This window comes from Somniosus microcephalus, chromosome 6, assembly GCF_052327205.1.
Source record: "Somniosus microcephalus isolate GS21.2 chromosome 6, FLI_Smic_1.0, whole genome shotgun sequence".
In the NCBI taxonomy this organism is placed as follows: Eukaryota; Metazoa; Chordata; class Chondrichthyes; order Squaliformes; family Somniosidae; genus Somniosus; species Somniosus microcephalus.
Window position 1 is genome coordinate 62761500 of NC_140992.1, and position 24461 is coordinate 62785960.

The 24461-nt window shown below is 46.8% G+C and overlaps 1 protein-coding gene across 4 annotated transcripts in view; it reads right to left on the minus strand.

Moving 5' to 3' along the window:
• Nucleotides 1-24461, minus strand: part of LOC147115764 (uncharacterized) — a 500089-nt gene that overhangs the window by 282014 nt on the left and 193614 nt on the right. For all 4 annotated transcript variants that reach the window (XM_085990285.1, XM_085990282.1, XM_085990283.1 and 1 more), the window contains one exon: nucleotides 11275-11340. In XM_085990285.1, coding sequence (XP_085846411.1) covers nucleotides 11275-11340 — 66 coding nt within the window. The remainder of the gene's footprint in view (nucleotides 1-11274; nucleotides 11341-24461) is intronic.

Here is a 24461-nt window from a genome sequence, read left to right on the forward strand (position 1 = left end):
TGCCCTTTCCTGCTAACTGTTGGCACCCATGGGGAACATTATGAATTGGTTGGCCTTGGCAAAGAGGGCATCAGTGACCTGTTGATGCTCGCATGAACAGCAGACTGATTAATATGACTGATGTCACCAGCTGTAGCCTGGAAAGAACAGGAGGTGAAAAAATTGAAGGCTGTAGTTACTTTCACTGTTACAGACACTGCATAGCCAACTGGGAGAATGGGTTGCAGGTCTTTGTGTAAGAGGTTGCACAGGTCTGTGACACCCTCTCAGGACAAGCACAGATTCCTGATGCACTGCTCCTCAGAATACTGGAGATAGGTGATTCTGGTGCTATAGACCCTAGGGGCAGGGTAAGGATGCCCAGGAGCAGCCCTCCTCTTTTGCGGTCTCCTTAGAGCCCCAATTACAGATCTCTGAAGTTTCCTGACCTGCTGCTGCTGCTCTTCTTCCTCCAACCAGAGCAGAGTGACTAGGATGACTCAGAATATGATACATACAAAACAATGTAATGAGAAAAATATTATTCAGCCCATCATTTCCCCCCACCTTCCACAGACCAGAAACAATTTATTAGCTCAAAAGTTATTAAGTATAAATGTGGGGTGCAGGCAGACAAAGAGAAATTTAAAAGTAATACTTCTGGGCTTTACAAGTGCTTGATTTATGATATGTGAAAAGGTTACGATAACATCTTCCAATTATAAACTTTACCACAACACTGGAGCTGAGGTGCAAAAGAAAGATTAAAATTTTATGTTTAAACTGTCACAATGCCATTAAATTGAGCCAATTACGTGTTACTTCTGAGGTCATTTGTCAAGAAAAATGAAGTGGGCGTGAAATTTAACATGTAGTACTTCAAAATTAGATGTGATGGGCATCAAACAGAAAATAGATTAAGGTTAATCGTAAAAAGGGTACTTAAGTAATGGTGCTAAGATTTTAACCAGTGAGTAGCAGGGCCAGCCACGAAAGAACAAATTAAAGCCAGGCTCTACACACATAGTCAAGTGTTGCTCACTGGCCTGTCACCATCAGGTGTGAGTTTGCAGCAGCTGCCACTGCACCGACTTGCTGATGCGAGAAGCAGGAAAGCAAAAAGAAAGCAAGCAGAGAAAGAAAGGAAGAGAAAGAAAGACTTGCCTTCATATAGTGCCTTTCACAACCGCAGGACATCCCAATAATTTTGAAGTGTAGTCCCTTTCAGGCAATGAGTTCCAGACCCCCACAACCCTCTGGGTGAAGAAATTTCCCCTCAAATCCCCTCTAAACCTTCCACCAATTACTTTCAATCTGTGCCCCTTGCTTTTTGACCCCTCTGCTAAGGGAAATAGGACCTTTCTATCCACTTTATCTAGGCCCCTCATAATTTTATACACCTCAATAAGGTCTCCCCTCAGCCTCCTCTGTTCCAAGGAAAACAGACCCAGCCTATCCAGTCTTTCCTCATAGCTAAGATTCTCTACTCCCGGCAACATCCTTGTAAATCTCCTCTGTACCCTCTCCAGTGCAATCACATCTTTCCTGTAATGTGGTGACCAGAACTGCACGCAGTACTCTAGCTGAGGCCTAACTAGTGTTTTGTACAGTTGAAGCATAACCCCCTGCTCTTGTATTCTATGCCACGGCTAATAAAAGCAAGCATTCCATATGCCTTCTTAACCACCTTATCTACCTGGCCTGCTACCTTCAGGGATCTGTGAACATGCACTCCAAGGTCCCTTTGTTCCTCTACGCTACTCAGTGTCCTACCATTTAATGTGTATTCCCTTTCCTTGTTAACCTTCCCCAAATGCATTACCTCACACTTCTCCGGATTGAATTCCATTTGCCACTGTTCTGCCCACCTGACCAATTTATTGATATCTTCCTGCAGTCTACAGCTTCCTTCTTCAGTATCAACCACACAGCCGATTTTAGTATCATCTGCAAACTTCTTAATCATACCCCCTATATTCAAGTCTAGATTGTTGATATATACCACAAAAAGCAAGGGACCTAGTACTGAGCCCTGCGGAACCCCACTGGAAACAGCCTTCCAGTCACAAAAACACCCATCAACCATTACCCTCTGCTTCCTGTCTCCGAGACAGTTTTGAATCCAACTTGACACTCTGCTCTGGATCCCATGGGCTTTTAACTTCGTGACCAGATAAAGTAGTTCATTATGTCAGATGTCATGTTAAAAAGGTGCATTATCCTTTTAACAGGTGGATTTGTATTTTAATATTATTTTATTATATTCCTAGGACATTTACACCAAGCTACTTTAGGCTGAATCAGGATGAAAGTCATGAAGAATACGTGTGTCTATGGAGAAAACGTATGTTTATTTTGACTTAGAATCATAGAATGGTTACAGCACAGAATGAGGCCATTCGGCCCCTCGAACCCAAGCCGGCTCTCTGCAAGAGCACTTCAGCTAGTCCCACTCCTCCGCCCTATCTCCGTAGCCCTGCAAATTTTTTTCCTTCAGGTACTTATCCAGCTCCCTTTTGAACAACAACAACTTATATAGCACCTTTAACATAGTAAAACGTCCCAAGACACTTCACAGGAGTGTTATAAGACAAAAAATTGACACTGAGCCACATAAGAAATTAGGACAGATGAAAGAGGTAGATTTTAAGGAGCGTCTTAAAGGGGGAAAGAGAGGTAGAAAGGCGGAGAGGTTCAGAGAGGGAATTCCAGAGCTTAGGGCCTAGGCAGCTGAAGCCACGGCCACCAATGGTTGAGTGATTATAATCAGGGATGCTCAAGAGGGCAGAATTTGAGGAGCGCAGATATCACGGGTGGTTGTGGGGCTGAAGGAGATTACAGAGATAGGGAGAGGCGAGGCCACGGAAGGATTTGAACTTAAGGATGAGAATTTTGAAATCAAGGCGTTGCTTAACCAGAAGCCAATGTAGGTCAGCGAGTACAGGGGTGATAGGTGAACGGGACTTGGTGCGAGTTGGGACACGGGCAGCCAAATTTTGGATGACCTCAAGTTTACGTAGTGTTGAATGTGGGAGGCCAGCCAGGAGTGCTGATTGGATGGTCTCAATCTTAGAAACAAAGAAGTCGATGAGCTCCTCGCACTTGTTGTTGGAGGTGAGTGTGGAGGAGACAGGGGAGAGGAGTTTAAGAAGACGGTTAGCAGTAGAAAATAGTAGCCGGGGGTTATCTTTGCATTCCAGAATGATTCTGGAATAGTGAGCAGTTTTATCAGACAAGAGTAGGACCCAATAATGCTTTATGTGGTCCAGCCAGATCTGGTGGTGAATCGCGAAACCAGTTGTCCGCCATATCCGTTCAAGTCTGCGTCCCTTGGACTTGTGGGAGCGAAGGTGTGGGCTGTACCGGGGGAACAGCCCACACCGAGAGAGAGTAATGGTTTTAACAGAAACTAGGGCTACAAAGGTGGTGGTGTGGGTGTGATTGAGCAGATTGGTAGCTGCAGAAGTGTCATGGTGAATGGAAGGCCAAAGGCTGGACAGTTGGGATTTCGTAAGTGCAGTTGTAAAGGAGTTGGGAGAGAGTTTTTTCATGGGGCGGACACAGAAGGAAGTAGGGTTGTGTGGGGGAAGGGGGATGCGGGTGGAAAGCAATACAAGGAAGTGGTCAGAGATGGCCTTATCATTGTCACTGGGTCAAAATCCTGGAACTCCCTCCGTAACAGCACTGTGGGAGTACCTTCACCACACGGACTGCAGCAGTTCAAAGCGACGGCTCACCACCACCTTCTCAAGGGCAATTAGGGTTGGGCAATAAATGCTGGCCTTGCCAGCGATGCCCACATCCCATGAACGAATAATTTTAAAAGTGGTACGTACCATAAATTCAGGTGTGGACTCAGAAAATTACCCATTTCATAAAGGCCAGAGATTTCCGTTATGTGCGCATAAAATGAATGTGGCGAAATCACAGGCCGAAGATCACACAAGCGCAAAACTAGCCTTAATTTTAATTATTCTAGGTATGTACTTAAGTCTTAAAATATTAACAAACCTCCTTATTTTATACCTTTTCAATAGATTACAGATAATGATTATCATAAAAATATATATTTATAAGTGAGCACAAAAATAAGACTCACTCAATAATTTTAATTGCATTCAACTGTGAGCTCAAATAACAATTGACAGCTTTTGTTTTCTACCACAGGTCTTTGTTAGCTGTAATATAACATTACTGTGGAGATAGTCCTCTTTCTGAACCTATCTGTTCATAGAAGCAATACATTGCAGCAACTAAAGGAGGCAAGAGCGCCCAAGTGTTGTCACTTTGAGCTGCGTGAAATTCCCATAGCTGTGCAAGTATTCCAAATTTAGCATGTGTCACACGTCTGATAAAAAAAACTCAAGCTTGTTGATGTACCCTTAAAGGTATGTTCTAATAAGAGAAACCATCACCTGGCAGGATGATAAAGAATGGGCTAGATTATAGTTTCACCGCATTACCATGATGGAGTGCAGAAAGGAAAATAGGATTACGTCAGTAACAGATCCCACCTGATTAATGGAAGCAAAATTCAGCGGGTTCTGTAAGGGGCGTGCGAGCCTCCCCAGTAGATTTTCCTTTCTGTGGTGATACTTAACTCCCAGGCGGTAAGGACAAAAATCTATTTTAACACACTAATATCTGAGCATGTTTAATATTCACACAACTTAAGCGACTGAAATCCTGGTGCTTTTAAGAATATCAATCTCACACTGAATTGGTCAAATCTAATTGACCATGCAGCAAAGATTTTGAAATGAATCCAATGATATCCATAGTGAAATATGTATTGGTGTTTCCTAAAATTTAATAAAGGTGTTTAAGTTTCTAATAAGAGAGTGCAGGCTCTATAATTCACACTCCTGTCGTATCTATAACAAAATAGTTAGTGGGGCCGATCTTTGACTTCCGCTTGAAGTCAGCGGAGTGGTCTCGTCACCTGCCCAAAGCTGGCATCGGATGTTCTGAACCATTTTCACTTCGAGCCTCATTTAAATGGTGCCAGCGAGCTGAGGACACAAAGTGGGCGTCCCGCTACAGTTTGCCAGTTGTTGGAGGGCAGGCTATTGGCCAGCTCCAACACTTAACCAGCCAGCAGGTCAGGCCTGGGGTGCAAAGAAAAAAGAAAGACTTGCATTTATATAGCGCCTCTCACGATCACCGGACATCCCAAAGCACTTAAAAGCCAATTATATGCTTTTTGAAGTGTAGTCACTGTTGTAATGTAGGAAACATGGCAGCCAATTTACACACAGCAAGCTCCCACAAACAGCCATGTGATAATGACCAACTAATCTATTTTAGTGATATTGGTTGTGGGGTAAATATTGGCCAGGACACCGGGGATAACTCCCCTGTTCTTCTTTGAAATAGTGCCATGGGATCTTTTACGTGCACCTGAGAGCGCAGTTTAATACCTCATCGGAAAGACGGCATCTCCAACAGTGCAGCACTCTCTCAGTACTGCACTGGAGTGTCAGCCTAGCTTTTTGTGTTCAAGTCTCTGGAATGGGACTTGAACCCACAACCTTCTGACTCAGAGGTGAGAGTGCTACCAACTGAGCCACAGCTGACACTCAGGAAGGGAAACAAGCCCATGGGATGACCTTGCATGTACTGACAGTGGGCTGCAATTTTTTTGTGGAACCTGGAGAAGCACTTCTGTTCCTCCTGGCGCACAAAAAGAGTAAAAATTTCCTCGGCCGTTTTTTGAGCGGCCTTCCTTTAAGTAGCACTAGTGAGGTCACTCAATGGCTGGAACATTTGAACCCAAAAATTGCAATTGGGGTCCTACCACTGGCATCTGACCCCGATTTGCAAATTTAAGCAGCCTCCCGTTGGAACGTTGGGCGTCAATAGGTGCCCCTCCCCCCATCAAGTTGTGATGAAATATTCCATTCATCACTCATCAGTATTTCTCTGCCTGTGACTGTGGTTGGTTTCAGTTTCATTTCCATTGTATTGTACTGTGTGTAGGGCTCCGCCCATACCTGGCTCCTATGTAAGCTGGCCCAGCCTGCAGCACATCCAGTACGGCAGACCTCTGGATGGAAGATACATTCTCCTCTGTGTGTTACCTTCTAAGTCAATAAAAGCCTTGTTTTGTTTCGCTAACATCGAGTCTCGGATTTATTGAGGCACATCAATTTTATTGACTTAATTTTCAACACAATGGATCAACTCTTGAAACCCGAACGTTTGGATTTGGACCAGCATGCTTCAGACGCATCGGCACGCTTCGGACACTGGTTTATGTGTATGGAATTCTTCCTGGACAATTCCGCAGCCGCCAAAGACGCTACGGACGCTGCGAGTATGAAACTCGGAATTCTGCGGAATTGGGTAAGCCACCGGGTTTACCCCCTCATCCAAGACGCCGACACGTACCCGGCCGCCTGCGACATCTTAAAGGCGCATTACCAGCAGCCTACGAATGAGGTGTATGCTAGGCATCTGCTCGCTACTCGCGCACAGCGACCTGGGGAATCGGTGGAGGAGTTCCTAGGCACCCTGAAAACGCTTGGCAAAGACTGCAAGTGCCAAGATGTAAAAGCCGCAGTGTACACTGATGAGCTTGTACGCGATGCCTTTATCACAGGCCTCAGCTCCACTTACATCCGGCAGAGACTGCTGGAAAAAACAGGATTGGACCTGAAACAGGCTGCGGACACAGCACGATCCCTGGATGTGGCCCAGAGAAACTCGGACGCCTACTCTTCAGCCCGCGCCGTCCCTGAACTGGTACAACAACTCTCCCTAAAGGTGGTCCCTACTCGGGGTACCATCTCTATGGCTGATAAAACCCAGACATCGACCATTATGGGTTACTGCACGGTACAATTGTCCATTAACGGAACTGTATACGATAATTTTAAAGTATTAATCATGAAGAATCTATGTGCGAGCGTGATCTTTGGCCTGGAATTCCAGTGCTACCACCAAAGCATCACGCTCAATTACGGTGGGTCCCAGCCGCCCCTCACAGTGTGCGGTCTGGCTACCCTGAAGGTAAAGCCGCTTTCGCTATTCGCGAACCTTACCCCTAACTGCCGGCCAATAGCGACCAAAAGCAGGAGGTACAGCTGGGAGGACAGGCGGTTTATCGCGACCGAGGTAGACAGGCTCCTGAAAGAGCGCATTATTGAACGCAGCAATAGCCCGTGGCGCGCCCAAGTGGTGGTGGTAAGGGGTAGCGAGAAGAAACGGATGGTGATCGACTATAGCCAAACGATCAACAGGTACACCCAACTAGACGCCTACCCGCTACCCCGCATATCAGAAATGGTGAACCAAATCGCCCAATACCGGGTGTTCTCCACCATCGACCTCAAGTCAGCGTACCACCAGCTCCCTATCAGACCAGAGGACCGCCCGTACACCGCCTTCGAGGCGAACGGACGCCTCTACCAATTCCTCAGAGTCCCCTTTGGGGTGACGAATGGGGTCTCGGTCTTCCAGAGGGAGATGGACCGCATGGTCGATGACCACCACTTGCAGGCAACCTTCCCCTACCTCGACAACGTCACCATCTGCGGTCACAACCAGCAGGATCACGACTCGAACCTCGAGAGGTTCCTGAAAACCGCACAAAAACTCAACCTCACCTACAACGAGGACAAGTGCGTTTACAACACCACGCGCCTCTGCATACTAGGCAGCGTGGTGGAGAATGGGGAAATCGGACCAGACCCCGACCGATTGCGCCCCCTACGGGAGCTGCCCCTGCCCAACACTCCCAAAGCCCTGAAAAGGTGCCTGGGGTTATTTTCTTATTATTCCCAATGGGTCCCCAACTACTCCGACAAAGCCCGCCCCCTCTTGAAAGCATCCTCTTTTCCGCTCTCTGCTGAGGCCCATGCCGCCTTCAAAAGCATTAAGCAGGATGTTGAGCGGGCCATGCTACAGGCAGTGGACGAGAACACTCCCTTTCAAGTGGAAAGTGATGCGTCTGACTTTGCCTTGGCGGCCACCCTCAACCAGGCGGGGCGGCCCGTAGCTTTCTTCTCGAGGACCCTCCAAGGGCCCGAGATCAGACACTCCTCCGTAGAAAAGGAGGCCCAAGCCATCGTGGAGGCAGTGCGCCACTGGCGCCACTACCTAGCCGGCAAACGCTTCACCCTACTTACCGACCAGCGGTCGGTAGCGTTTATGTTCAATAATAAACAGAGGGGGAAGATTAAAAATGATAAGATTCTTAGGTGGCGGATCGAGCTCTCCACCTTCGATTATGACATCATTTACCGGCCAGGGGCCCTTAACGAATCCCCCGACGCCCTCTCACGAGGGATGTGTGCCAGCGCCACCGGGGATCGGCTACAGACCCTCCACAATGACCTCTGCCACCCAGGGGTCACTTGGCTGTTCCACTTCATAAAGTCCCGCAACTTACCCTACTCGATTGAGGAAGTTCGGTCCCTGACCAGGAACTGTCGCACTTGCGCTGAGTGCAAGCCTCGGTTCTACCGCCCAGATAGAGCCCACTTAATCAAAGCTACACGGCCCTTTGAGCGGCTCAGCTTAGATTTCAAGGGCCCCCTCCCGTCCGTTGACCGCAATGTTTACTTCCTGAACATTGTGGACGAATACTCTCGTTTCCCATTCGCCTTTCCCTGCCCAGACATGACCAGCGCCACGGTCATTAAATGCCTCAACAGCCTGTTCTGCCTGTTCGGTATGCCGAGCTACATCCATACGGATAGGGGGGGCGTCCTTCATGAGTGAAGAGCTACGCCAGTACATGCTGTCCAGGGGGATCGCCACGAGCCGTACCACCAGCTACAACCCCCGGGGTAACGGTCAAGTGGAGCGAGAGAACGGGACAGTATGGAAAGCAGTCACTCTAGCTCTAAGGACCAAAGGCCTCCCTATCTCCCGCTGGCAGGAAGTCCTCCCAGATGTGCTCCATTCGATACGGTCGCTATTGTGTACTGCCACTAATGCCACGCCTCACGAGCGAATGTTTGTCTTTCCCCGGAAATCCACCTCAGGCGTATCCATGCCGTCATGGCTCTCCACCCCAGGTCCGGTATTCGTGCGAAGGCATGTGAGGGGCCACAAGACGGACCCTCTCGTGGAGTCAGTGCACCTACTCCACGCCAACCCCCAATACGCGTATGTCCGGCACGCCGACGGAAGGGAGGACACCGTGTCCATAAAAGACGTCGCCCCAGCCGGTAATGACAACAACCACGACAACAGCAGCAACAACGACCACACAACTCTTACCCGCCCACTACTCTTTCATCACCCCCGGAAGAACATCGACCAACGGTACCCCCACCAACTACCCCTTCAACAACCCTGGCGGCACCCCTGGCAGAGACCCAGGAGGCCACCGGGGACACTCACCGACACCCGCGGCACCACAACAGCCACGTCGGTCGCAGAGGACTATCAAACCCCCGAACAGACTAAATCTATAGAAGGGGTGAATGTGATGAAATATTCCATTCATCACTCATCAGTATTTCTCTGCCTGTGACTGTGGTTGGTTTCAGTTTCATTTCCATTGTATTGTACTGTGTGTAGGGCTCCGCCCATACCTGGCTCCTATGTAAGCTGGCCCAGCCTGCAGCACATCCAGTACGGCAGACCTCTGGATGGAAGATACATTCTCCTCTGTGTGTTACCTTCTAAGTCAATAAAAGCCTTGTTTTGTTTCGCTAACATCGAGTCTCGGATTTATTGAGGCACATCACAAGTATCAACCGCCGGCTATGTGTTTCTCAGCTGAGAAAAAGGCAGTCGACAGTTTAAAATGTTCTCATTGTGGTAGGTTGATTCCTACTGTTTTTGAACCACTGTATAAGTATGTTAAATGTAATGTTGCCTTTAAAAAAAAAAGCAGGACAATTATTTTCTTATTTAACCGTGCTTGCCCAATAATACTACTGATAACACGTTTCCAAATGACAGCATAATTCGTAATATGATACAAAATAATTTATCTCATGTAGTAACTCTAGCTCTTAGTAGACTACAAGAATTGAACATAAGATATAAATATTTTTATGAACATGGAGAGGTTATTCAGCTAACAAATTCATCCCGTTTTGATTATCTTCATCCCCAATCTCTTCTCATTCTCATTCTAAATCCACTTCTGGAGTTTCTTAAACGATAGGAAAAGATAATAAATAAATTTTGAGCTTTTCCTCAATGTTGCCTTGAGTGAGGGACAAAGGGGGTGATTTTATCAATGGGGACGTGATGGAGGCGGGACTGCTGCTTGTTGGGTTTTAGTCCCGCCTCCATCGACACCCATGCTATTTTCCCTTGAATGACCTTGCTAAGCCCGCCCAGCAGGCTTAGCAGGCCAATTAAGGGAAAGCCGCTAACATAGAATGTCAGCGTATGACGTGCCATCTGTCAAGATTTTTTGACAGATGAATTGTCATCGTTTGACAGGCCTATGAAGCTGTGAAACACTGACAATCTGCCTAAGTCGAGTCCTTTACTCAAGACACACTTAGAAAGCTTTGCTGAGCAGAAAGCAGAAGGCTGTTTCATTTAAGAATGCAGCGGCCATTCTGTTTTCTCTGCCGGTGAGATGAGGCAGCTCTGCAGCCTGAAGGGATGAAGCCTGGAGGAAGAAGCAAATGTAAGTAATCTTATTAAAACACTTTAGAGTCACCTCACACACTTACTATTCCACACTTGCACTCATCACTCATCTGTATAGCGCACTTTTCGGTCCTTCTGACCCCCGCAGACCCACGGCTCGCCTCGCTGACCCTGGTGAGGTTCAGAGCCGTCTGGAAGCCCACACTTTAGGGCTCAAAATAGGGATTAGCCAAAAAATTGCCTGTTAACTACCCGTTAACAGGCAGTTAATTGGCACTAATCCCCTTCCTGCCTCGAGGAGATGGGACCCAGCGCAGGTCGGGTACCCGCCTCCTGGGAAGATGGCACGGAGGCGGGTTGGGGGCCGGATGGCTACCCGCTCCCAGATTCTGCCATTTTCCCGGCAGTCCCGCCTCCAAACCCGCCTCCCCAGGGCTGGCAAAATCACTCCCAACTTCAGATACAGCATGGACATTGTAGCCCTGACTGACAGACCAATCATTGGCAGATACAAATATTATGCACGTTTTGACCTCATAGACAAACAAAAAAAGAATTTTTAAATGCACAAAAAGGTCATCGGATGGCTTTATCCAGGAGCATTCCTTTAAAAAAGTCTGTTTTTGATTCATTCAAACAAAATGCAATGAGTTATCATATCTAAATAGAAAACCAAACAAAAATGGTTAAATGTGCATTTGTTTTGTGTACAAATTTACTTCCACTCACCTGATCTGTAAAAGCTCAGCAAAGGCTTCGCTACCAGCCAAGACATAACTGATTCCAATTGAAATGCTGCAGAAAAACAAAGGAAAATAAATAATTGAAAGTAAATATTTTATTCAATTATCAAATATAAAGTCATTGTGATTTCAAATGTTTGGTCATTGCACCATAATACTTCGAGCTTTACAGGCTATATTTCAGACTGTTTCTCGGGTGTCCATCTCCGAAATATTCATGATTACTTTTCGAAGATCTGCTCGGGTGGATTTTAACTCCTGCGGGAGTCGAGCGGGTGGAAGCCGATGTGGATAGCAAATTATCTGGCCCTCCACAGCATGAGGCCCAGGAGATTTTAATTCCCAGGACTCATCTGCATAAGCCCTAATCAGTCTCCCGGACAAACCCGGTGGAAAGCAGTAACTATCCGGCAGGCTGGAGTGGTATTTCAGGCGACAGGAGACTGCCGCTTGTGACCTGACGGAACAGTTCCCGGCAACTCAGATAAGTGGTTGGGAATGGGGGATCGGGAAGGCCGCTTGGTCAGGGACAGTAGCCCAGGGCAGGGGAGGCTTAAGGTTTTCTTGTCAAAACTAAAAAAAAAAAAAAATTCTTGCGTCGAGTTTAGTTTAACGGGGAAGCCACACCAGCTTCCCAGAGCAGGACTTCAGTTAAAATTGCAGTCAAGCCCCAATGAGGATTTTGTTAAGTAACAATATCTGTTAATTATTTGTTATTCAAATTGCTAGGTGACCCTGTCTACAATGATTTATATCTGCTAATTATTTGTATACTCAATGTTTAAGTAGTGATAATTAAGATTTTATAGTCAATAAACAGTTGTTAGCGCATGATTTGCTGTCTGACTTCATATTTGATTATTTTGGTAAGAAAGGGTTCATTCATTCACTCAGTAGCTTGTAGGTGTCCTATTTGAAGGTTGGTAAAGTAAATTCACGTTCAATCTGAACTGGGTGATGTAAGACAGTTTGGCGAGCCAAATTTAGGCATCACTCACCCTAAAGGTGTGCGTAAATCCCAGGTGATTCCTTAGTGAGAAGTTAAGGCGAGGATTTGTCTGGTTCCTTGACATATATTTGACAGGCTACCAAACCCCAGTGTTCTTACATAATGTACCTAATGGAATGTGAACCTTTGCAATGCTGCTTTCAGATTAATCGCAATTATTCAAACAAAGCTAGAAATAAGATGCAATAGTGGGTATCATGCCAATAATCATATCGTTGCCACACTCCTCTATCTATAAACAAAGTAGTGTCCTGCAAGTGTGCTTCATATATGGCAGCAAATGACAGAGAAGTTTTCAGGCATCAGGAGGTGTGCCAAAGAAGTTACCCACCTTTGGACACATTATTAGACAATGGAGTGTCCACTGGCTCATTGGTAGTATTCCCACCTCTGATTTGGAAAGTTTGGGTTCGGGCCTAACGCCAGACAGCCCTGGCAAGCAGAGACCAGAGCGCCAACACTGAATACTGGATTGAAATCTAGTGGGGGTACTTGCGTCCGATGGGTGTGGGACCCCCCCCTCCCATTGTAAAGCGTAGATGAGACTCTTTAGCCTTGGTTGCAACACACCGAGGAGAAGGTACTCCAAAGATAAAAATCGTGAGGAAGGCAACAGAAACCATCTCAGCTACTCTTCCCTAGTAAGTGGCTCAAGAACCTTGTGTGTGAGACTTGAGTTGGGACCTGCCCTAGGGCAGAACACAGTGGACAACGCACAGCATGCATGGAAAAAACCTACAGTTTGCTGGAACACTGTCAGAGAGGTAGCATGCAAAGAATGGTGAGAATTTATCTCCTTTTCTGCACACAATTTAAGAACAGAAAATGTTTTGGGCACATTTGGGAGGCCTTCAAAGAGGAGATAGTTCGGGTACAGAACCGACACATTCCCACAAGGGGGAAAGGACGTGCATCCAAACCTAGAGCTCCCTGTATGACTAAAGATATAGAGATGAAAATGAAATAGAAAGAGGAGGCTTATGGCAAATGTAAGGTTGATAATACAGTACTGAACTAAAATGAATACAGAAAGTACAAAGGAGATCTAAAAAAGGGAATAAGAGGGGCAAAGAGCGAGTATTATTGAGTCTGTTCGTGAAACGAAGAGGGTTGATGAGGGTAGTACGGTTGATGTTATGTATATGGATTTTCAAAAGGCATTTGACAAAGACACAATAGACTTGTGAGTAAAATTAAAACTCATGGGATTAAAGGGACAGTGGCAGCATGGATGCAAAATTGGCTAAAGGACAGAAAGCTGAGAATAGTGGTGAACGGTTGTTTTTCAGACTGGAGGGAAGTATATAGTGGTGTTCCCCAGTGGTTGGTATTAGGACCACTGCTCTTGATATATTTTAATGACCTGAACTTAGGTATACAGGGCATAATTTCAAAGTTTGCAGATGACACGAAACTTGGAAATGTAGTAAACAACCAGGAGGATAGTAACAGACTTGAGGGGGGACATAGACAGACTGGTGAAATAGGCAGACACATGGCAGATTAAATTGAACTCAGAGAAGTGTGAAGTGACACATTTTGGTGGGAAGAATGAGGAGAGGCAATATAAACTAAATAGTGGAATTTTAAAGTGGGTGCAAGAACAGAATGACGTGGGAGTGTACATACACAAGTCTTGAAGGTGGGAGGACAAGTTGAGAAGGCTGTTAAAAAAACATATGGGATCCTTGGCTTTATTAATAGAGGCATAGAGTACAAACGCAATGAAATTATGCTAAACCTTTATAAAACAATGGTTAGGAAACTGGGGTTGTTCTCCATAGAGCTGAGAAGGTTAAGAGGAGATTTATTAGAGGTGTTCAAAATCATGAATGGTTTCGATATAGTAAATAAGGAGAAATTGTTTCCAGTGGCAGATGGGTCGGTAACCAAAGGACACAGAAAAACTAAAGGTGACATGAGGAATTTTTTTTTAACGCAGTGAGTTGTGATCTGAAATGCACTGCCTGAAAGGGTGGTAGAAGCAGATTCAATAGTAACTTTCAAAAGGGAATTGGATAAGTGCTTGAAGGGAAAAGAATTACAGGGCTATGGGGACAGAGCCGGGGAGTGGGACTAATTGGATAGCTCTTTCAAAGCGCCAACACAGGCATGATGGACCGAATGGCCTCCTTCTGTGCTGTATCATTCTATGATTCTATTTTGTCAAATAGCTTACATTGCAACATAGAAACATTTCAAGATGCACTCAAAGTGAGCATTGCCAATAGAAACTACATACATGCTGCATTGTAGTAGTTTTACACAAGAAAAGATGTAGAATGGCCACAAGGGTAACTATCTCGGTGATCTTCCAATATCTAACATCTGGATGCCTTGTGTGAGCTTTAAGGAGAAAGCTGTGCATAACCACTGGGAGTACAAATCAGACTGGAGGTAAACCTGCAAACCTCAAGCTGCTATCACAGATCAAGATGATGATGACTGCAGCATGTTGCCTATTCACCCGCTCTGGTGCAACTCTAAGGGTTCGATTTTGCCAAGCCTGAGGAGGCGGGATTGGAGGCGTGTGAGGTGTTAAAATCGCAAAAACTGGCGGGCGGGCCCGATCCCGCCTCCGAGCAATTTTCCCACATGCGAGTTTTCTGACCCCGTCTCCATCCCGCCTCCAAGAGGCGGGATAGGCCCTTAACAACCAGTTAAGTGCCTCCATAATCCCATTTCGAGAGGCCTTTCTAATTGCCTCCTCTGAAACACGCCAGTGAAACCTGGCAGCAGCACAAGTGGATTGCTTACCAACAGCTGCAGCTCCACCATTAAAAAGGAGTTTTCAGCAATCGTCATTTGCAGGTGGCAGAACTTTGTTGTCTCAGATCTGGGGGAACTTTTAACAGGCCTACTCATTGTTGTGGAAGTTTGGAGCCTGACACCCATCTCCAGTGTGACCTCCTGGGAAACCCCTCTCCCCACCTTGAATGAGCGCTTCCTCAACTGAGGTATATACCAGAAGAATGGGAACCATTTATTTCCTTTCCTCCTGGACATCAGATTCGGACGAAGACCAGCCGCGGCAGCAGCAGAACCCTGAACAACAGCAGCACCAACTGCAGGAGCTCCAAACTGCTGCTCACCCACCTGAAGCTGTACAGGCCAGAAGGCGCCAGCGCACGGAAGCCTGTCGGCGCAGGAGATACCCGCAAACAGTGCCTACAGACAGAGGATCAGCTACCTCACCATGACTGAGCAGCAGTGCCAAAGGAGGCTCAGACTTTCGTGAGAGGCAGTGGGTGACATCTGCGCAATGCTGCAGCAAGACCTGGAGCCCAGAGGAGCAGTGGCCGTTAAAAGTCACCACCGCACTCAACTTTTTTGCTTCAGGCTCATTCCAGGGATCAGCAGCAGACATCAGCGGCGTCTCCCAGGCAGCCGCACACACTTGCATCACGCAGGTAACCAATGCCCTCTTTGCCATCGTGCACAGTCACATCCATTTCTCCAAGGATCAAGCCAGTGTAACTGCGTGTTCGGTTGGGTTTGACAATCTGGCAGGCTTTCCAAGGGTGCAGGGCGTCGTTGACTGAACACATGTGGCCCTTAAGGCACCCCATCACAATCCAGGTATTTTTGTCAACCGCAAGGGCTTCCACTCACTCAACGTACAGCTGGTGTGTGACCACAAGAAGGACATTTTGCATGTTTGTGCCAATTACCCTGGCAGTTGCCATGACTCCTTCCTGCGCCAGTCTAGTGTGCCTACGTTCTTCAGTCCGCCAGACCAACTTAACGGATGGCTACTTGGGAGACAAGTGCTATCCCCTGAAGACGTGGCGAATGACGCCGTTGAGGAGCCCATCCAACGCAGCTGAGGAGAGCTACAACTCGAGCCACATTTCCACCAGATCCATAATTGAGCAAACCATCGGCTTGCTGAAGATGTGCTTCAGATGCCTGGATAGAGCAGGTGGAGCCCTGCAGTACCCAGCAGCCAGGGTCTCCAGAATCGTCGTGGTTTGCTGTGCACTTGACAACATGGCACAGCATCGTGGCTTGCAGATGCCCGAGGAACAAGTGGCTCATCACATAGCCTCCTCAGATGATGAGGAGGAGGAGAGCAACAACGACCAGCTTGCAGAGGCACATCAACCAGCGCCAGCAGCATGCAAGCACATTGCTGGCCGGGATGCAAGACACACATTCATCTTGGCCAGATTTGCTTAGCCTAGCCAATCAAGCACTTTTGCCTTGCAGCTTCTTACCAGAGCATCGACAATGGCCAAGAACCTGCGGTTCCTGCCACTCTGACCACCATACTGACAATTGCAAGTCATCCTAAGCCTTCAATGTGGAAGCCCCATTAGCGATGTGACACACACCACAACTGCAACAGGTGACATCAGAATTTTTAATGACAATAACCAATTGATGGCTTTTCAACATTAAACATAACATTTCACCCAAGTGACTACAGTTGTGACTACATGTGCATTATCTTCCTCTTATGCATGCTCCTACGTGGTGCTTCCCCTGTGGCTTCAGCAGATGTGGAGGTCCCTTGCTCACTTTCTTGCTGCTCCTGTCTCGACACCTTTGGCGGGCGATCTCTGGGGTTGCGAACCTATGAGGGCTTGGCACCAGTCTGCTGCTCCTGCGGCTGTGCAGGGGTTGAGACGCCGATCTCAGTTGGGTGGGGACTCTGACCGAGGGCTCTGCAGTGGCATGGTTGTGTGAGCACTTGGAGAGGAGCCCCCACTTCCTTGTTGTATGCCACCAACATCCCTCTCATGGGTCAGCCCCACTTCAGAGCTAGCAAGTGACTTGACAGCACCTTGCAGCAATTCAGAGGGGCCACGAGGATCAGTTTCTGTACTGGAAGTCCTACTCCCGAGGACTTGCCTGAAGGTCTGGTTTGTTTGCTCAAGAGCTGACCATCGCTCCTCAAGAGATGTCATTCTATTCTGAACAAATACCATGTTTTCCATACCCTGGCAACTAAGCTCCTCCATGGGCATAGCCATCCTCTCCTCTATGGTAGCCAGCCTTACCATGGAGGTAGCCATCCTTTCCACAGAGGTTGCCATCCTTTCTGTGGTGATGCATTCATGCGCCAATGCCTCCACAAAGGCTCTGCTCATGTTAACGATGGACTCCTCCATTCTCTCCACACTCGCAGCGACCCTGGAGACAAAACCTGCCAGAGACTCCTGCACCTCTTCCTGGAGTTCCAGCACCGCTCTTATTCTGGATGGACCCGGAGGCAGAGGGTCGACATGCAGCTGTGCCGAGCTGGCAGAGTCCTGCGCCCTCCGACTAGGACTCTCCACTATCTGCTGATGCTCACTTGTGAGCTATGATACACCAGGTGACAACACTGCACTATCTCGCGAAAGTACCACCGAGGTGTGAGTGTCTGCGCTGGTGCTGGGTGCGCTGAATTCTGCCCTCAGAGGTTGCAGCTTCTTCTGAGGAGTCTGGAGGCTCAGGCTGTTGCTCCTGGATAGTGGGGACGGGGGCTTTTGATGGTCCTGTGGGGGAGTAAAGGAAAGACTCTGAGATGTGAGGCCAAGGTTACATGCACATTGAATATTGCAAATGATCAAAGTCAATCTGTTAAGAGCATCAGAATCATTATCAGTGACTCATGCAATGTCAATGAGAGAGATGATAAACTATTCTGTCACCAGCTTGCTCTGATGCACCCGTCTGTCCGTCCCCCACTTGCGCATCCTCCTCCACTTCCACGATCTCCAGGACCGCCTCCTCCCAGGGGGTGAGCTGAGCTACTGAGGGTGGCCCTCCTCCTGTCCACGCTCTTTCCCTTATTGTGAGCTCTCTTTTCCTGCAATGAGGGAGACAAGTGGAGTTTGAGTGAGAATGAAGGAGTGAGTGTAGAGAATCCATATCATTGATGATTAGAAGGAGACAAAGATGGAGTGAGGTGGCAAGACCAAGGGCCCTCCCTGTGTGTTGTAAGTTGTTTTCATAGCATCACAGCGATAGGGAGTGACATGAATCAACTGAGCAGCCTGCAGGTGGCGCTGTCCAGGGAGAGTATAAATACTCGGGCACGGGCCCAGCTTGCACAGGACATTCTTAACAGGAACTAGTGAAGGACACAACTAGACCTCCATGTTGTGAAACAGTTGATTAAAGCTTTGTTTATCGCTTAGACCAAGTGCCTAGTAGTTTTCTTACGTCAGGGAGTGTGAGGGCTGCATAGTCGAATAGTTAGGTGAATTTGACTATAGCGAGAGAGGGAATGGGTAAGGGTGCAGGGATGTCAGTGTCAAGTGGGATGTGGAGGAAGAGGTTGTCAAAGCTGAGTGCTGGTGAGGAGAGGCAATGGGGATCAGATTGAGGGTGATGGGAAAGTCATACTCACTTTTCCAGTGCGCAGAAGGTCATGAAACCTCTTCCTGCACTGCAGCCAGGTTCTGCGGCACATAGACAAAGAGTTGACCTCCTGGGCCACTTACATCCACACAGCTTTCGTCTGCTGGGAAGGCTTCTTTCTCCCTGAGGAAGGGAAGAGCACCTCCTTATTTCCTCTTGCTCCCTCCACCAGAGCTTGCAGGGCGGTGTCATCGAACCTTGGTGCAGACTTTGGCCTACTGCTGGACGTATTGGCTGGAGGAATCTATCACAGCAAAGGGCATAAGGTTTGCAGTCTGCAGAAGAAGCAAGGCTGCTTGCAGGCCTTAAATCCAGCAGCACTGATGACGTCATCGGAGGCGACTTTCAAGATGGAAAGACTAAGTGGGCCAGTGGTTCCCACACGCTCGAAATCAATTGCCCAATTAGGGGAAAATCGCATATTTTTCCCACATCAAATTGGAGTCGGGTGGCTAACACGAAAAGCGTCTGACACGCCGCCAGCCCGCACCAAGGGCAAAATCGAGCCCAAAATGCTTTTGGTGCCTTTTGGCACATGAGGCATTCTTTTATCCTATGGGTCTGCTGTCATTAATATATTAATTTAACAGGTAGGTTAGCATTTGCTAGTTGCAACATTTCAATTATTCCAATTATTATCTTCTTAAAAACAAACATGATGGCCCGTAATTTCCGATAGGAGGCTTCCTGTGTGCGGAGGCCTCCTATCGGAAAAATATCTACGTCCTTACCGGACACTTCCGATCCTGGACCTCTCCACAGTCGAAATGCGCAGGGTCCATGTATCCCAGGGGCACATGCAGTTCGCAAGCGTCCCTGGGATCACGTGGGCCAGGCGAGCCAATGAAAGATAGACCTGTCAAAAGTATGAATGGGGCTCACTGAAAAAAGACACTAAAATATTAAATACATTTTTTAAAAACCATCACGTTTTTAAAATGAGTTAAAATTACATTAAATTAAATATTTTAAACAAAAATTTAATTTTTTGAAAAAAATAATTAAGGTTTTTTTACAGGGCTAAAAATAAACTTACCTTTTTTTAAAGTATTTTTAAATTCAGTGAAAAAAGTATATTTTTTTTACTTTTTAAACTCTTATACTGGTAAAAGCAGGCCTTACGCCTGCTTTTACCAGGCATAAGATTTGTAAGGGTTTTCAGCGGGCGGAGGTTCTGTAGAAAGCAGAACTATCCGCCCGCAGAGGCCCTTCTCCAGGGTAGGCGTCCGATCTGTCAAGAGCATTCTTGACAGATCGGAAATGCCGGTTTTCAGCGCCTGCTTCGCATGTCTGAAACTGGTATTTCCAATGTCCCTACGGGTGTGTACACAGCTCGTACACTCCCATAGGCATCGGAAAATACAGGCCGATATTTATTATCTTAACTTTATCAATTGGAATTAAACATGGCCATATTAGTACTGGTGTCTTATGCCTTTTTAAAATTAGAAAATATAGTGTTACTTAGTTAATTTGATTGGTACTAATTCCTTAAATACTACCACTGTATAAACCTTATATACTCCAATATATGGAATATATCAAGTACTCTTAATCCCTAGATTATCATATTCTGCTTGGCAGCAAGTGGAAAGTAAAGTTCTACTGTAAATCGTGAGGACAAAAAACAATCCTGCCAGCCAACTATGGAGTGACATTGATATGTAATCTGAAAGTAATTGACATCTCAGTCCATATTAATTTCCCAGCTTGTAGGAGGCATTGTGCAGCCCCTGCAGCAAAGCAAAGGTAAACTAGGGAATACTGCAGTAATAAAGTAAAATTAAAATAATATTTGACATTGACATTAATAGTTTCCAAATATTTTAAAAGGTGTAAAATAATTACACGTCTTGTACAGAATGCTTGTTTAGTGTGCAGAATTAGTATGCTTTGCGCAGATTAAGTATGCTACTGCTGTTATATATGTCAGCATATCTGCTGAAGAAAGCTGCAAATATGATAGTTGCATCCCAGGGGAGACTCAGACAAATGACAAACATCTACACTAAAGACTGTGGTATCTGTCTGCTGCAGAAGATCCACACTTAATGAACTGAATATCGATTGCTTTGGCAGAGTGGATTCTTGTTTGAATCTGCCTTTAAGAGTTTGTAACAATTCTGGGCAGGAATTTTCTTTTTCGGTTTATGGATTCAACCCCAATGAAAGATGTAATCAGCAGGTGTTACCAGTAAAATAGATCACTTCCACCAAAGCTCTCTAAAACAATCTCAGTTCGAGAAGATAGAATGGCAGCGGTCTAGTTGACTGTTAGCTTAAAAAAATGCTTGCAAAGTCAGGACTCGATGAGTTTCGCAGGAAATGCCGCCAAAGAATTTTATTGCAGATATGACTTCTATGTTTTCATTAACCTTTTCTCTACATTAACAAATCAGCTGCAGTGTATGTCAGTAAAGCCCAGCAGAGAAAATCTGCAGTAATATTTTGAATGCTGACAGGGAAGTCATAAAATTTTATTGCAAGCTTTCGTCATTCTCAGCAGGAAAATATGAAGATGCAGCAGATAGGCTGGTAACGGATATATTGAGAGAGAAATTGGTCCCCGTCGTGCCTGTTTTTTGAGCGTGAAATGCACGCTGGGGGTTCCAATTTCAAAGCAATCTCCCACACGCGATCTCCACACCCCGCCCCCCCCCATATGCTTATGGAGGGAGTCACAGCACGCTGGGAGGTCCTCTTCCCTTCCCATGGGCAGAAGAAACATCCCCAGGAGATCAACGCAGCCTGGTTGCACATTGCAGAGGAGGGCACAAGCAGGGATGTCGTCAGGAGGACCAGGCTGCAGTGCCGCAAACGTTTCAATGATCTCAGTACGAAACGTTAGTACATAGTCACACTCAACCTCATCCTGCTGTGCCTCTCATCACATCCCCATCACTCTGCCTTCCCTACCATACTCCTGCACATCCTTACTCACACCAACTTACCTTACACCTCCACTCATCACCCTCTATCTACATTATCACATCCCCATCTCACTAGCCACCCCTCACACTCACCCTCATCCTAGTGCAATTATACCAACTAACAACACACAAGGGTAGCCACTTAGGTGTATTATCCAATCTTTATGTAAAGTTTCTATTAATGTGCTGTCAAACATTGAAATCTTTATTTTCAACACTTTCCGGTCTTGAAAAGATTTGTGTGCACCTTTGGAAGTGGCTTAGTGAGTTTCAGTGAATGGTGAGACATAACGGTACCCCCCGCAATGGTTATTGTTAGATCCGTGGTTCAGTGGATAAATAATTACACGGATGCTGTACATAAACAAATAACAGGTCTTTACTGGAGGAGGGTAATCTCTAGCCTGGGGTACGGAGGCATGCGCACAGCTTATATACCGGTGTGGTCACTGCCGGTACTACAGTATACAGGAGCTGTAAAAAGTAGTTCTGACTTAAAGCACATACACTACAATTCCTCCCTTTTTAGATTAATACCCCCTTAATATTCAAATAACAATTACATTTTTACATGTACATTCAATAACAAAAGTCCATTTATAGATTCAGTCTTTGGGGCGGCTTCCTGACCCTTTCGGGATAGCGCCTTTCCGGAGGTTCTTGTTCTTGGTGCAGAGACGATTCTGACTCCCTTTCATCGGGTAGTTCATCGGGTTCCGCTGCTACTGGGTCTGAAGTAGATACTACCGGTATGTCGGGTTCATCCCCAGGTACTCGAGACATGGGGTTGACGCATTGCTGTGATGCTAAGATCTGATCGACGTGGCGTCTCACAATGTTCTCCCCAACATCCACTGTGTACATTAATGGCCCCTGCCTTGTACATATCGTTCCGGGTTGCCACTTCTCTGTTCGATAGTCCCGGGCCAAGACTGGTTGCCCTACATTGAAGCTCCTTGTCGGCTTCTCGTTGATGTGCTGGAATTGTATGTCCTCAACATTTCTTCGCACATTTGGTCTGAGCAAGTCCAGACGAGATCTCAACCTTCGGTTAAAGAACATCATGGCCGGGGTCTGGTTGGTAACTGCATGTGTCGCGTTTCGGTAGGCTAATAAGAAATTGTCCATCTTATGCTGTAGTGGAATTGCCTCGTCGCACATGGCCTTTATCGCCTTCTTAAAGGTTTGTACGAACCTCTCAGCCAATCCATTGGTGGCTGGATGATACGGGGCGGATGTGTAATGCCTTACCCCATTCCTTTTCATGAATTTTTGGAACTCGTCGGACACAAACTGTGGTCCATTATCAGAGCAGATCTGCTCTGGCAACCCGTTTCTGGCAAATATGGTCCGTAGGACTGCAATCGTTTTCTCTGTAGTGGTTGAAGACATCTTTATCACCTCCGGCCACTTTGAATGAGCATCCACTGCTATTAAGAACATCGAATCCATGAATGGACCAGCGAAATCAATGTGCACCCGTTGCCATGGAGAGGAGGGCCACTCCCATGGGTGTGGAGGGGCATGTGGTGGTGCATTTTGGACCTTCTGGCATCCTGAGCAGCTCTTAGTTAGGTCTTCGATTTGTTGATCGATTCCCGGCCACCACACATAAGCCCTAGCAAGGCTTTTCATTTTCACTCCCCCCAGATGACCTTCATGTAGCTCATTTAGCACTCTCTCCCTTAACTTGGGTGGAATCACCACTCTGGATCCACACATCACTGTCCCCTGGCATACTGACAGCTGTTCTCTTCTGGATGAGAATGCTGGCAACAGTGAGTCGCCATGTGTTGGCCATCCCTTCACCGTCAATTCATATACCCGTGACAGCGTCGGATCATTGCGGGTCTCCTTTTCTATATCCGCGTTTGTTACTGGCAATCGTTCAATTATTGACGAATAAAATATCTCAATAGGGTCCACTGCTGGTGCTTCCTCCACAGTAGGCAGTGGCAGGCGCGATAGCCCATCAGCATTCCCATGCTGTCTCGTGCCTTTATATTCTATTTCATATTGATTTGCCCCTAGAAACAGGGACCATCTTTGTAACCGCTGTGCAGTCATTACTGGCACGCCCTTCTTAAGGTTAAAGATGGAGACAAGTGGTTGGTGGTCAGTCAGCAAGGTGAACTTCTGTCCATGCAGATAGTGGTTGAATTTTTTTACTCCCCATACTAGGCTGAGGGCCTCCCTGTCAATCTGGGCGTAGTTGCGCTCGGCTGAGGTTAGTGACCGAGACGCAAAGGCTACTGGCCTCTCCAACCCATCTGGGAATTTGTGCGACAGCACCGCTCCAATGCCGTAGGGTGATGCAGCACATGTCAAACGAATTGGTAGTGCTGGGTTGAAATGGGCCAACACCACTTTTGATGTGATCAATTCTTTACACTTCTGGAAAGCTCGTCTACGTTAGTCATCCCACTTCCATGGTACCCCTGTTTGCAGTAGGGTGTTCAGCGGGTGTAATACCAGAGACAAATTTGGTAAGAACTTGTGGCAATAGTTTACCAGCCCGAGGAACGACCTCAGTTGTGACACATTTTCCGGTGCTGGAGCCTTGACTACTGCCTCTATCTTGTCAGGGGACTTATTTAACCCCTCTTCATCGATGACGTGGCCGCAATACGAGATCTGTTTCTGGAAAAACTCGCATTTGTGGCGATTAGCTCGTAGCCCATATTCCTTTAATCTGGCAAGCACCTTCTCCAAGTTAGCGAGGTGATCACTGTCATTTTCGCCCGTGACCAAGATGTCGTCCAAATAACACTGGGTCCCTGGAATCCCTTGCAGGACCTGATCCATCACCCTTTGCCAGATAGTCGGAGCCGAGGCTACTCCAAACACCAGCCGGTTGTATTGATAGAGACCTTTATGGGTGTT